The 15,542-nt window shown below is 40.6% G+C and overlaps 1 protein-coding gene across 1 annotated transcript in view; it reads right to left on the bottom strand.

The window, feature by feature from the left end:
* Positions 1–503: 503 nt before the first annotated feature.
* denr (density-regulated protein) overlaps positions 504–15,542 on the bottom strand; it is a 38,752-nt gene continuing 23,713 nt past the window's right edge. Inside the window, exons 5-8 of the mRNA XM_063034282.1 lie at positions 10,593–10,670; positions 6,129–6,245; positions 5,552–5,691; positions 504–768 (exon numbers count right to left, since the gene is read on the bottom strand). Coding sequence (XP_062890352.1) covers positions 724–768; positions 5,552–5,691; positions 6,129–6,245; positions 10,593–10,670 — 380 coding nt within the window. The 3' untranslated portion in view covers positions 504–723. The remainder of the gene's footprint in view (positions 769–5,551; positions 5,692–6,128; positions 6,246–10,592; positions 10,671–15,542) is intronic.

Here is a 15,542-nt window from a genome sequence, read left to right as displayed (position 1 = left end):
AAAAACTATACAGGTGCTGCTCAGGGAAGGATGTGCAGGTAGTTGTGGGCAAGGACAATGCTTATCAATGTGCTAGTCCTCTACAATACATTTATTACACTCAGCAGAATATTTTGAGAGACCGTCATTTACTGATACTCCTTGTGTGGTGTTCTCTGCCGCTGCGTTCCATTTTGCTGAAAGTCCTTCAGGCAGCCATTTAATGAAAGTGACAATCTTGGTCTTTGCTTAAACTTCACTCTTCAAAAGGTACAATATTTGCTAATGAACGATCACCCTTGCCGTAACTCCAATTCACTGACCACTCTTTCATGCACAGCTGTCAGTTATAAACCAATTACCTAGTTCCCACAGTACAAGAATTCTACTGGAAGGGTTAATGTATTCTCATTTATTGTATTTGCATGTATGAACAAAATTCACATCCTTGTGCTGTCTGATATGTGACACAGAACCACAATGTGTTAAACTAACAATGTTGAAATACAATGATCCACAAGAGATCAAAACAGATATTTTATTAAACTAAGGATCTTAGTGCACACAATGTTTTTTTAAAAACATAATCCAGAATTTTCACAGGAGCTTTGGCAACCAAAGTACAAGAAAATAGCCTCAAATCCATTGAGGGTGTTTGACTAGAGAGGATATCTGTAATAAAAAGCCTTTTCACTGTTGGCCAAAGTTTATTCTGCCAGGTGAAGTGAGCAATAAAAGTGCAGATCACTTCTTCACTTCTCCAAGATCTTCAATGGAGTCATCATCCACCTGCAAGAATAATCAACATTCAGAAACAAGACAATTGACGAGGTTTAAAATAGCCTACGGTCAAGTGATAAAAGTTTTGTAGTTATTTTAGCAGAAAGGATAAAAAAAGAGCCAAGACAGCAGATTTCCAAACCTTACACCCACTGTTGCTATAATGCTTCTGTGCTGATGTGAGAACAGTTATTTTATAGTCCAACTTCACAGAAATGAATTTTGACTCATGCTGATATCTGACTGAGAAGAGGAAATGCGATGGCAACAAAAGGACATAGATTGAATATGTGAGCAAATATGCTAAATTATCAATGTGGGAAAACTTGAAATTATCCACTTTGTTAGGAAAAATAAGTCAGTGATTCTGCCTAAATGGTAAGAGACTGCAGAGTTCTGAGATGTAAAAACATTTGGGTATCATATTGCATGACTTTCAAAAGGCAATTATGCAGATAAATAGAAAATTAACAAAATGTTTTATTTTGCTGGTGGAAATGGAATATAACTGAGTTTATGCTTCAGTTATATAGAGCATCAATAAGACCACAATAATGTCTGCATGCAGCAATGCTCTCCTTACTTACAGAAGGATATTGGTAAGCTGGAAGATTATCCCACATCCACTTTGTTAAGCGATTTTAAAGTGGATGGAAGATAAACTAAAACAAGGGCTCATTGTTTAAAATAAGGGGCTACAAATTAGACGAGTGATTTTTAAAAAAAATGTCAATTTATGGAATTCTCTACCTCAAAGTGTGGTGGAAATAGTACACATTTTTAAGGCAAAGGTAAATGGATACTTGATATACAAGGTATTAAGTATCTCCATGGAATGCTGAATTGAGGCTGTAATCAGATCAATCATGATTCAATTGAATAGTGGAGCAGATTCAAGGGTCTAGTTGTCTGTTCTTGCTCTTTTGTGTTCTTACGTTCTTTTTTAACTTTTTGATACAATTGCTCCTGCTTGCCATCCAAACACTCGCATTTTTCTATTTTATTCAATATCTTCAGCTGCTCAGCTTTCTGACCATTTCTGCTTACAATATTTTTAATTTGCAATGCTAGCTTTGACTTCCTCTTTCCATGGTTAACACTTATCTATTAAGCATTTCTAACAAAAGTGCTTGAAATACTCAGTATAAATGTGTAAATACTCAAGAGTTGCAGCAACCACGACATTATTTGAAATATGTTCCTCCACTGCTAATTACAAAATGCAACAGCACACTGTTGACCTGGAAAACCTTTGTCAAATGGTTTACCCCTTTTCCAACTGTTGCTGTCAGGTATCTGTTCCAGGATTTCGGCTACTGTGATATCAATCTGACCAAGTAGCCAGATGGTTTTAAAATCTCTGTCAGACCTTCAGGAATTAAGGACAAAGTTTATACTATAATTTGTAGCAAATCACATTCATTTTATAGCAGAAGTTCTAGTCAGATCAATTAATTTTACTTGATTTTGCTGTGGGTGGATGGAAACCACGACACTGATAGAAAATTTAGGATTCCCAGTTAGATCACACGAATGCAGAAATCTTGAAGCTGCTGTCAGTTTAAAGATTCCATAATAGCAAAATTCAGTAGCTTCACTGCTACGGTGCCACTCCAGGTGTGTTTACAAACATTTTTAATCTTTTCCTTTCCCAGTATAGAGTGCCCTCCTGCTTTAGAACATCTACCATTGTTCCGGTACCTAAAAGACCAAGGTAACAAGTCTGAATGACTGGTATCCTGTCGCACTCATCTGAATAATAAGTAAATGCTTTGAGAGGCTGGTCAAGGACTACACCGGCAGCTTGCTACCACCCACACTGGACCCCCTACAATTCACCTACCGACACAACTGATCGACAGATGATGCAATGGCCACAACCCTACACACCGTACTTACGCATCTGGAGAAGATGGATGCTTATGTGAGAATGTTGTTCTTGGACTACAGATCAGCTTCAACACCATAATTCCCTACAGGCTTGACAAGAAGGTCAGAGACCTCGGCCTTCACCCTGCCTTGTGTAGCTGGATCCTGGACTTCCTGTCAGATCGCCGGCAGGTGGTAAGAGTGGGCTCCCTCACCTCTGCCCCTCAAGGATCTGTATTAAGCCTTCTCCTTTACTCTCTGTATACCCATGACTGTGTCGCCACCCACAGCTCCAATCTGTGAATTAAATATGCTGAGGACACTCCACTGATTAGCCTAATCTCAAATAATAATGAGGCAGCCTACAGAGAAGTCATCACCCTGGCACAGTGGTGCCAAGAAAATAAACTCTCCCCCAATGTCGCAAAACTAAGGAGCTGGTTGTGGACTACAGGGGGAATGGAGACAGGCTACCAGACAGCAATTGTTCTGAGGTTGAAAGTAGTTCCTTGGCAAAAACATCACCAAGGATCTCACGTGGTCAGTACATACTGGCTGTGTGGTGAAAAAGGCACAACAGCGCCTCTTTCACCTTGTATGGTTGAAGAAGTTTGGTATGGGCCCATGAATCCAAAGAACTTTCTATAGGGGCACGACTGAGAGCATCCTGACTGGCTACATCACTGCCTGGTCTAGGAACTGTACTTCCCTCAATTGCAGGACCCTGCAGAGAGTGGTGCGGACAGCCCAGCACACCCGTAGATGTGAACTTTCCACTATTCAGGACATTTACAAAGACAGGTGTGTAAAAAGAGCCCAAAGGATCACTTGGGTCCCGAGTCACCCCAACCTCAAACTGTTCCAGCTGCTACCATCCGGGAAACGGTACTGCAACATAAAAGCCAGGACCAACAGGCTCCAGGACAGCTTCTTCCACCAGGCCATTAGACTGCTTAAATCATGCTGACACAACTGTATTTCTATGTTATATTGACTATCCTGTTGTACATACTATTTATTAAAAATTACTCTAAATTGCACATTTAGACTGAGTAAAGATTTTTACTCCTCATGTATGTGAAGGATGTAAGAAATAAAGTCAATTCACTTCAATCCATTACAACTGCAAAATCAAGGACAAATTTCTATTGCGACTGACATCTACAAATGCTTAAAAAATGTTTCTTTCGAGGAGAAAACATAAAACTGCTGAAACTTGCTGGATAAACTGTTTTTCAATGAACGCTTAATAAAGTGGAGGTTAAGCTGTGTGCTGAATCATGCGGTTTGACAGGAATTGCCAGCAATAGGCCAATTGCTGATTAGCTCATTTCCGACACGTTCAGCTGGCTGCCTGCCCCACTACCGTACTTACCAATGAGCTTATTAGTTGTGAACTAGAGAGGGCTATTGCCGTCTTTGTGTCAAAAGTGCAGGAAAACATTTCAATTATATGTAATTGTATTTTGACATTTAAAAATTTGATTATTCAACCACCAAAAACATTTAAAACCAATTCAAAAGCCATTGACAGCTGCTCCAGTGCAAAATGCCTGAGAGTTATTCACTGCCGTCAGAGAACAGGCCCTGTACGGTAGAAGAATGGGTCCTTCGACCACAATGTTGTGCCAAACCAGCTGAAACATAAATTAAAAAAACAAAAACTAATTCCTCCTACCTACACTATGTCCATATCCCTCCATCTTCCTTATATCGATGTGCCTATCTAAACATCTCTTAAAAGCCTCTGATGTATTTGCCTCTATCACCATACCAGGCATCCACCACTCTCTGAGTAAAAACTTACCCCTCACATTCCCTTTCAACCTACCCCCTCTCACCTTCAATGCATGCCTTCTGGTATTACACATTTCTACCCTGGAAAAAAGATACTCCCTATCGCCTCTATCTACGCCTCTCATAATCTTATAAACCTCTTTCAGATCTCCCCTCAGCCTCCACTGTTCCAGAGGAAACAACCCAAGTTTAACCAGCCTTTTGTGATAGCACGTGCCCCCATAAACCACACAGCATACTGGTAAACCTCTTCTGCAGAGTCTCCAAAGCCTCAACATCCTTCTTTCCTTTAGTGGGGCAACCAGAACTGTGCACAGTACTCTGGATATGGCTGAACCAGTGTTCTAAAAAGTTGTAAGATAGCCTTGACTTTTGAACTCAATGCCTCAACTAATAAAAGCAAACATTCCATAAGTCTTCTTAACCACCCTATCAAACTGAGCAGCCACTTTCAAGAAGCTATGAACTTGGACGCCGAGATCTCTCTACTGAGCAACACTATTAAGGGTCTTGCCTTTAACAGTGTACTGTCTCCACTGCAGCCCAATCTACCTCACCTGATGCCTGTCTGGCGTGGAAAGTCTTCCACGTCCAAAAAGCTGGTTAAATCAAGGAAACTCCAACCAAGACCTTTTCCAGAGTTACTTACTCTGGTAAGAACAAATTCTCAAAACAACCAGAAAGCATTTTCAAGCTTTGCATTTAAAAGAAACAAATTAAACAAATTTATACGAAAAAATGCATCTGCAAATAATTAATGTACTCAACATTATCCAAATAATTTCTGTGCTTCCACCACCACTGTTAAACCCTGAACTCTAAGATATGTTTTTACTCTAACATATAATGACCAAATCTAATTAGCTAGAATTTTAAATTATCACATGTTCGAAATACCTACTTAGAGACATCCGGAAGAGTTTTCCTAGTTACATGCTGAAAGACTCATGCCGAGAAATTCTTCTGTACTGTAATGCACAAAAATCTCAGGCTTTGAACACCCACAAAACCCAAACAGCTTCCTTCTGAGGACAACACTCAGAGCTTCATTCTCAGACATCTTGACAATCACAAGCCCAGAAACAAGGGAAGAGTTTTCCTGAATCCAAGGAACATTAAGTCTTACCTCTGGCCATTTCTCTTGAATAACATCCAGGATATCATCTGTAACATCACCCTGAATTGTGATTTCATCTTCTCCTGTAACTGATGCTCCACAGGAGAACTTCTGAGCAAAGAATCGTTGGGCTTCTTTAAGTTCAATCTCTGTTTATATGCAAGTAACCATTAACAATTATTTCAATTAAGATTTTGGGCTGAATTAACAAGATTCCAAGTTTAGGATAATGCTGTCTGGGATAATAACAAGAATGAAAGTTAATCCAAGAGTTTTTTTCCGTCTGTTAAACTATTATACAATTTTTTGCTCAACTGCCATGAAATACTTTTATTTTGAAGAGGCAATGTTATTGAACATAGATTGGAATGGGATAATAGCAAGAATGAAAGTTAATCCATGAGCTTTTTCTCTGTCTGTAATTTATTATACGATATTTTTTGCTCAACTGCCATGAAATTTTAAAATTATGAGGCAAACATTGAAAATAGATTAGAGGCCATGTACAGAAAACATCAATTTTTATTCACTTTATATACAGGAAAATATTAAAATGACAGTAACATAAATAAAATTAAATACTTGCCGAAAGTTGCAAGGCCACAGACTCTTGTTACGTATTTCTTTTTTGCTCTCGGAATTTTTGCTATTGTAACCTTTTGAGGTGCCGTCTTCTTTTTTTGTTTAATTATACCTCTGCCACCTTAAACATGAATAGTAAACATCAATTTAGGACATGTGTTCCATTTCCCGTGTGCTAAGTTTGTTTTATTTATGGATAGGTCACACCTTGTAAATTATAATTAGGAAATCCAAACTCACTTAGGGTTGGATCAAAACTAGCTTTGCGCAGCATCTTTGATTGATACATTAAGTTATTTATCACTTAAGTGCAAATCATGTTGTCTGTGCTAAATATTTTAAAGTAAGCTTTATATATGGAGGAAGAAAATGATATATCAGCAAGGTTTATTACAGTAAATCTTTAAAACTATGTTTTACAAAGAAAATGGATGGAAAGGCTGTGCAAGATTCCCTTTGAAGACGTCAACATATCAAGAGGTATTACTATCTTATAGAAAGACTTCGTGTATTCCTAAAAACAAAATCACAAAATGGTTACGAGGATTTCTACAGATCTGCTGGTCTTGCTCAAATATAAAATAATTTTCTGAGGCAGAACAAATGATGTAGAGATTGCTTTCAAGTCTTATTAAAGCAGATGGGCTTTGCAAGACCAAGAAAGCTCTTGAAGACTTCAGTATCTGTAGTAATTTTTCCTAATCACAACTTAAGAAAATTAAATGTGGTGATCCAATTCTCCTTTGTGCCATTAACCTTAAACTTCTGGTTATGATCCCGTGAACCTATGGAACTACTTAAATGCCAATGATAAGTGAGGAAAGTAATAGGCTCGATCAAACCCTTCTTTACACTTGAACTGCCAACGTTCACTCTTAGGTTCACATACAATAACTGCGATTTGGTCCATGCATTGGAGATTATCTATTCAGTAGTTGGTAAATTATTGGAAGGTGTTCTGAGAAATTGGATATACAAGTACTTGGACAGCCAAGGGCTGAATAAGGATAGTCAGCATGGCTTTGTGCGTGGTAGATTGTGTTTAACGAATCTTGTAGAGTTTTTCGAGAAGATTACCAAGAAAGTAGGAGAGGCTGTGGATGTTGTCTACATGGACTTTAGTCAGGCCTTTGACAAGGTCCCACATGGGAGGTTAGTTCAGAAGGTTCAGACAATAGGTATCCATGGAGAGGTTGTAAACTGGATTTGAAATTGGCTGTGTGGGACAGAGTGGTAGTGGATGATTGCTTCTCAGACTGGAGGCCTGTGACTAGTGGTGTGCCTCAAGGATATGTGCTGGGACCATTGTTGTTTGTTGTCTATATCAATAATCTAGGTAATAATGTGGTAAATTGGATCAGCAAGTTTGCTGATGACACTAAGATTGGAAGCATTGTGGACAGCGAGGAAGGCTTTCAAAGCTTGCAGAGGGATCTGGACCAACTGGAAAAATGGGCCAGAAAATGGCAGATGGAATTTAATGCAGACAAGTGTGAGGTGTTGCATTTTGGAAGGACAAATCAAGGTAGGACATACACAGTAAATGGTAGGGCACTGAGGAGTGTGGAGGAACAAAGGGATCTGGGAGTTCAGATACATAATTCCCTGAAAGTGGCATCACAGGTAGACAGGGTTGTAAAGAAGGTTTTTGGCATCCTGGCATTCATAAATCAAAGTATTGAGTATAGGAGTTGCAATGTTATGGTGAGTTTGTATAAGACATTGCTGAGGCCAAATTTGGAATGTTGTGTGCAGTTCTGGTCACCTAACTATAGGAAGGATATCAGTAAGACTGAAAGAGTGCAAAGAAGATTGTTGTCGGGTCTTCAGGAGTTGAGTTACAGGGAAAGATTGAACAGGTTAGGACTTTATTCCTTGAAGCGTAGAAGAATGAGGGGGGATTAGATAGAGGTTTACAAAATTATGAGGGGGTATAGACAGAGTAAATGTGAATAGGCTCTTTCCATTTAGATTAGGAGAGATAAATACGAGAGGACACGGCTTTAGGGTGAAAGGGGAAAGGTTTAGGGGGAACTTCACTCAGAGAGTGGTGGGAATGTGGAACGAGCTGCCATTTGATGTGGTAAATGTGGGCTCACTCTTTAAGTTTTAAGAGTAAATTGGATAGGTACATGGATGGGAGAGGTCTGGAGGGTTATGGACTTGATGCAGGTCAATGGGACTAGCGGAATAATGTTTCAGCACAGACTAGAAGGGCCGAATGGCCTGTTTTCTGTGCTGTAGTGTTCTATGGTTCTATTCAGCAAATGGTCAACAACTTCATCTTCAGGAGAAAATAATAAACTGAGATGCAGAAAGATAGAACTCCGACTTGTAATATTCTGAAAGACAGCTGCATTCTGACAACCAAGCTCACTTGTAACAGCATCAGATTATACAAGAAAAAATTTGCTTTGAAAAGTGACAAATGGAAAATGCATGCAAGCCTAAAACATTCCAATCATTCTTCTCTTGCAACTGGTGTTTTGCAGAGAAGATGCAGGTTATCAAGGGTTAAGCAATGGTATTAATAAAGCCAAATTACCAGCAAAACAAAAATAAGCCATTAGCACATAGCTGACCTTAACACAATTATATGATAGGTGTGTATGCAGTTTGGTGCTAATACGTCTGTTTAAACTGAAGCTATTCAAAGTTACACAAATGACTCATTTCTTCCTAGAAATTTAGAGGACGGATGGAAAAAAAGGAGTTCAAGAGGAGCTTAATTTAAATGGATAGAACGTGTTTTGCAGTTAGTCAGCAAATAGGGGGGAATTTATAACAGTGGCCCCCAACCACCAGGCTGCAAAGCATGTGCTACCGGGCCGTGAGGAAACGATATGAGTCAGCTGCACCTTTCCTCATTCCCTGTCACGCACTGTTGAACTTTAACATAGGGTTGCCAACTGTCCCGTATTTGCCGGGACATCCCGTATATTGGGCTAAATTGGTTCGTCCCAATCGGGACCGCCCTTGTCCCGCATTTCTCCCACTAAGGTAGAGTGTTCCTATGAAACCGTTCGTAAGCGGAAGTGGTGTAAAGCGAAAAAGCAATTATCCTTAATTTATATGGGAAAATTTTTTGAGCGTTCCCAGACCCAAAAAATAACCTACCAAATCATACCAAATAACACATAAAACCTAAAATAACACTAACATTTAGTAAAAGCAGGAATGACATGATAAATACACAGACTATATAAAGTAGAAATAATGTAAGTACAGTGTACTTTCACTTAACAGAGTCGGGAAGATTAAGCCAAAACCGATTTGTAGAAAAAAAATTGGCACGCACACGCATGCACACACAGGTGCCCGCGCAAGGCTTCATGGTCATGGTAGTCCTTCTCAGGGTAAACACAAATGTCCCGTATTTGACTGCTACTTTTGTCCCTTATTTGGGAGTGAGAAAGTTGGCAACCCTGAATGTAAAAGACATGTTGAGGTGAGTTTAACTCTACTTGAACATCCCCCAACCACCAACCCCCCCCCCGTCCGCAAAACTATTATCAATCTTAAACCGGTCCGCGGTGCAAAAATGGTTGGGCACCCCTGATTTATAAGACTGAGTTTTCTTGCATGAACAATTACATTCTAACAACAGAAGTTGCATTTAAATTCAGGATGTACACTACAACTGTGTACCTCAGTGACAATAAAATGATCTATATTCTCATTACTTACTTAGCAATCTCAACAGATTCTTAAAAATAAATCCTTGGAAAAACAATTGGCTTTGATGGCTAATTTAGTGGTGTATATTAGCTGATTCTCTCAAATCAGGTTATGTCAATTTTAATGCCGTGGATTCCAGTTAATCGGGGTAGCCGCTTACTTGGGACAACTCTTAAAGAACAAAAATTAATTAAGAAAATAGCCAGGATTCCCTTTGACACTATGAAGCTTAATTGGGACAGAAGACTATTGCTGAAGTTTCTAACCAGCAGCAGTCAAAATAAAGCAGCAAGGCAATTTGGAACAGTTTAGCCCACTGTGATTTCAAGCATTCAGGCTTGGGGATGCCAGAACACACAAGGGTGAAAATGGAACGATTTCACTACTTAAACAAGTTGGGAACGATGAAGAATTTGGAGGATGCAATCGTCAAAAGCATTGTATAAAGGTAGTCCAATATCTGTACTAAGTGCCGGCATGGAGTTTTTCCACTTATAGTTCATCAAAAGAATACGGCAGCGTACATTGTATGATTTGCTCTGTCAGGGATTACACTTTTATAGTACTGTAGTAACATTGTTAGTGTTCTAATTTGTTCTGTATTTCATTTAAATACATAATTTGTTACTCAGTTAAATGTTAATTTCTCTTTTTCATACATTTCTAACTATTTCCATGAAACATCAGCTAATTTGGCCCACTTAATTGGGCCAAAATGTACTGGTCCTAATGTGTCCCAGTTAACTAGAATTCACTGTATTTGTAAAAATTTATATATAGATGAAGCAACCTCGTCTTTGTTTTTTCTTTTCTTCCTCCTCACCAGATGGTGGCTCTCCTCCTCCTGAATCCTGCTGTGGGGACTGATCTGTTTTTAAAAAGTAAAACATCAAAGTCAATTCTCAATGGAAAAAAAAATCACATCTCTTCATTTTTAAACAATAAAAGGTTCAGAATTCAAACTGTATACTAGGTCGACATAGGCTGGTTGATCAAGACTTTTTAAAAAATAAAACTGTTGAATTACTCAATAGTCTTTTCATCAGTGTAAAGTGGAAGAAGAATGATTGAAAGAGTTAATATTGAACTAGAAATTCACAAACACACTCTTACAAATTCTGTATTATTCATAGGGTCATTAGGTTCAGGCAGTATATAGTTTATAGTTCTTCCAGTCATACCCAACTACTTTTTAAAATATGTTGGAGGATTCTAGTTCTACCACCCTTTCAAACAGCAACTTCCAGACTCTTACCATGTTCTGGTGATGAAAACATTTTGTTCTCTATCCTGAAACTCTTACTTTTAGCCTGTGTTATCTGATTCCTTATAAGGAAAGTCCTCCTTATTCATTCTTTCTAGATCCCTTTCTGCACCAGATGGCACCCCTGACTAAAGCAAACACGAGGAAATCTGCAGATGCTGGAATTTCAAGCAACACACATAAAAGTTGCTAGTGAACGCAGCAGGCCAGGCAACATCCTGACAAAGGGTCTCGGCCCAAAACGTCAACTGCCCCTCTTCCTAGAGATGCTGCCTGGCCTGCTGCATTCACCAGCAACTTTTGTGTGTGTTACCTGTGACTAATGGCGATTTGTTGCAGACAGCTCACAAAACTACTAAACACTCTAGTAGATACACTTCTTCTGAACTGCAATCGCTGCAGTCAGCAGCATGTAATTTCCCTTTTACGGACATACTTTTGTACTGATTAAACGGTCTGGCACTTTTGCAATCTCTTGGGGGATTCAGGAAGCGAGAATCTTGAGAGTGCAGGCCCAGCCAGAGCAGCCAAGTTGGGGGCGTGAGCTGCATTGAGATCTGATGGCAGACGAAGAACCCATGGTCAGCTCCATTACTCTGTGCCAATTAAAACATCGAGCAAGATTAAAATTGTTGAGGATGAGAGTGAAAAATGAACAAGAGTTCAGTGCTGCCTGGCTGTGTTTGACCTGTCTCCTTCTCTTCTCACTACTACCGTTGGGCAGGAGTCTTGGGTCCCACTCATCTCTTACATTCTACACTTCAGTTAACAAAGAAAATTATTCATCATTTTAACCAAATTAATGTTGGAAGGTTGATTGACAGAACCATTTGCTTCTCCACATTACTCAACAATGTTCCGTTTAAAATGTAAAGCAAGTTGTTTTGATTCTCTATATGCGTAACCTCTCTGGATTAAATTTTGTTTGCCATTTCTACACCCATCTGGCTTGGCCATCTGTATTGGCTCCCGAACTGATCCCATCAATCACATGGCCAACTTCATATCACCTGCAAACTTTTGTAATGCCCTGGTCAAGATTTCTATTGCTATGCTGTAGATATTTCATTTTAGCAGTTTACACCGTGTCCTGCTGGTGGAAAGTCTTGGTTTTAGCTAGACTGAAGAAGCCTCGCTGCTCAACTTAGGAATGAATGCGTCAGTCAATCAGGATGGTAGAATCAGGAGAAAGTTCTAGAGAGCGGGGGAGAAGAGAGATTCGTGACAGACATTAGTCTGGTTCGGGGTCGTTTTTTTGGTGACACCTACAGAGAGGACAGGAGGGAAGTTGCCTCAGAATGCTGTTGGAAGGAGCATCCCTGTTGTACAAAGTTCTTTGTGCAGATGAATAGCTTCAAGGAGGAAGGTCCAAAACTCCGGAGGGAGAGCACATTTGTTCGAGATGGATTTCGAGCGAAGTTCAGAATGTGGTGTGTGCTTTCATGCAAACCATGGGTGCAGCGCAAGTAAACAACAACTCCAGGATGAGCTCCAACTTTGTGTGCACATTTGGACTGGTTTAACTGTAATGGGCCTTTTTTTTCTTTTCTCTTTCCTACTAACTGTTTGATAAAGCTAAAATTTGTAAATATATTTACTTTATAATTTTATGCCGTGTACGATCTGTTATTTCTTGTCGACTATTGTGTATGGCCAGTATTTACACAGCATTCGCTCAAATTGAGGTTTCTTTCATTGGAACATCACCACATTCCCATTCGTTTGAATCCCAAATCATACCAACCCTTGATGTTTATTGTTTATGAAAGTGGCCTTCTCACTGCCGGGTCCTATGGCTGTTAACAGAGCTGGCTAACGAGCCAAGTTGGCCTACAAGCCTGGTGAGGGGGCTACATTTGTGGCAGCTTCGTCTGGAGATTTCTCAAATGCTGTGTGACTGCTGTTTTAGAATTGATTAAGCGGTTTGTGTGGTTAAGCCTGTGTTTAAACTAGTGATGGGGAATGGGACAAAGGTACTTTATTATAGGCCACAGGGATTAAGGTTTGGTGTGATTCAAAGAGATTATCCACAAATAATGCTTCGAGTGGGGTGGATGTCTGAATTCCCGATGATCCATTATTCAGAGTGCTGAGTTCTGTAAAAGTTTTGGGGAAAGTTACACTGATTGAATGGCGTTTTGACCAGTCAACTGGTAAGGATGTCAAATTAGTCCAGACTAGCTGTGATGTGATTGAAGTCGGGTTGCCTGATAGGATGGGAGACCTGGAGAGGCGGGCCATGGGCAGTCCATATTTTTAGAGAAGGGGAGCATGTAGCAGAGGGCAAAGACTTTAAAGGCAAGTTGTTCTTGTTTCTGCAAAGTGAGGGAAAAGAGTTGTCTGATGTGAAAGCTCTGATGGGTCTTTCAGCAGTTGATTTAAATTCTGTGCCGGTTTTGACTATTACAGCATTGGTTGATCAGTGCAGAAGTGTACCTGCACACAGCCAAAGTTATCGTAGGCTGGGAGTGTTCTCCAGAGTCAAGCCCACATCCAATGGGGAACAAGTGTATGAGGCTTGGGCTGAGCAGACACTTCAGTTACAACATGAATGGCAGTGCTCAGACAATATGAAAAAAACAGATAGAGAGCTTAAAGGGTCCGGTGCGAGATATGGTGATGTTCCTAAAGGCAGAAAACCAATTAGGCACATCAGCTAATTACCTGCAAGCTTTGGAAGATGCTTTTGGAACTGCTGAAAATGCAGCCGATCTGATGAAGACGTTTTGGCACACATTCCAGGAGGAAGGAGAGAAGCTGTCAGCCTACATTTTCACAAACAACAGAAAACCTGCAGATGCTGGAAATCCAAAGCAAGCACACACAAAATGGTGGAGGAACTCAGCAGGCCAGGCAGCATCTATGGGAAAAAAGTACAGTCGACGTTTCGGGCCAAGACCCTTCGGCAGGACTTAGATTAGCAAAACTGCTGCATTGTTTGCACCACAAAGGGGACATTCAACTGTCTGAGAGTGGAGCAGGTTGTGAAGGGCGCACCACCACAAGGCACGATTGCTCTACATATTCGAATGACCCCCAAAATGCGCACTCTTCCATCTTTTAACGAGTTACTCAAAGAAGCTGGAGAGGAGGAAAACATGATTGAGAAGTGGGACATTTCCAAAATCCGAGTAGTGTCTTCAGTGGCAGCTTCTGTTGCTAAAATGACCCCTGATGCTACGGACATACAGCTTTTGAGGAATGAGGTGGAAAACCTTTGAGCTGACCTGATCTGATGGATGCTTGCTAATGTTTCAGCCTAACATGATGCGTCCGTTGGGAAACCTGACCCACTTATAGGACTTATGACGCAGCGAACTGCAGCTGAAAAGGGTCTCCTGGCTAGAGGGGTGACCGGAATTTTCTATTATAACTGTGGAGAAGACAGATATTTAAAGTGAGGCTGTGAGGGACAGGAACAGTAAACGAACTGGCTGGTGTCTTGGAGAGGGTACGTTCCAATCAGTGTATCAAGGGAAATATTATTCCTGAAGGTTTAGTGGAACCAAGCTCTGATGTAGCCATACAGATTGAAGGTGTTTATGCTGGAGCTATACTTGACACAGGCTCTCAAGTTACTTCGCTTTACAGATTCTTTTACAACCGATATTTGACGCATTTACCATTGATGCTACTCAGTACGCTTGAGATTTGGCAGCTTAGTACTGATGAGTACCCATACCATGGTTACTTGTCGTTGAAACTGGAGTTTTTAGAAGCAGGTGTTTGAGTAACTGAGGCTATTGACGCACTGGCGTCGGTCTGTCCAGACCTAGCTAAAAAGGGTGCAGCTTCCATTCTTGCGGGAACGGATGCTTCCATTGTGAGAAGGGCCATGGAAGCATGCACAGAGAGAAATTGAGAAAACGTCTTGAAAACCTTGTCCATTCACCCTGTGTTCGGAGCTGCTTTCAAGAAGGTGCAATTTCCTCCTGAGCAGGAGGACGAGCAGGAATGAGGAACTGTGTGGTACATCCAGTCTAAACCTGTCATGTTACTTCCTGGAGGAATAGTGACAGGAACCCCCAAATTTGCCAGAATGCCCAGTGCCCCACCCAGCAGGATGGAAGCTTCCGATGATCAGGAAGAAGAGTCATGCTTACCTGCAGGAGTGCTGGTGAGACCTGAACTGCCCAGAACTTTGTGCATGTAAACAGGATGACAGTGATTAGCAGGAACACCTCGGGAAGAGATGTTACCCCGAGACGTGGGATGCCGATTGCCCCTCTTCTTCCTGTGATGGTAGTGTCTCGTTTTACAGGGAAAATGGAAGATCAACAGTAAGCTGGATTGAGTAAGTTGACATCAAAGTCGTGAAACTTTGGTGGCTCACTGATGCCCGAGGAATGGAAATGATTAACTGAGAAGATATTGGAACGCGAAGATGCCTTCTCTACTGGCAAGTCTGATGTTGGTTGCTCCAAAGGTACTTGCCACACTACTAGAGTGACCAAGGACATCCCTTTCCTAGAGAGA

The sequence above is a fragment of the Mobula hypostoma genome, chromosome 27, assembly GCF_963921235.1.
Source record: "Mobula hypostoma chromosome 27, sMobHyp1.1, whole genome shotgun sequence".
Classification (NCBI taxonomy): Eukaryota; Metazoa; Chordata; class Chondrichthyes; order Myliobatiformes; family Myliobatidae; genus Mobula; species Mobula hypostoma.
This window is presented reverse-complemented; position numbering and strand designations above follow the sequence as displayed.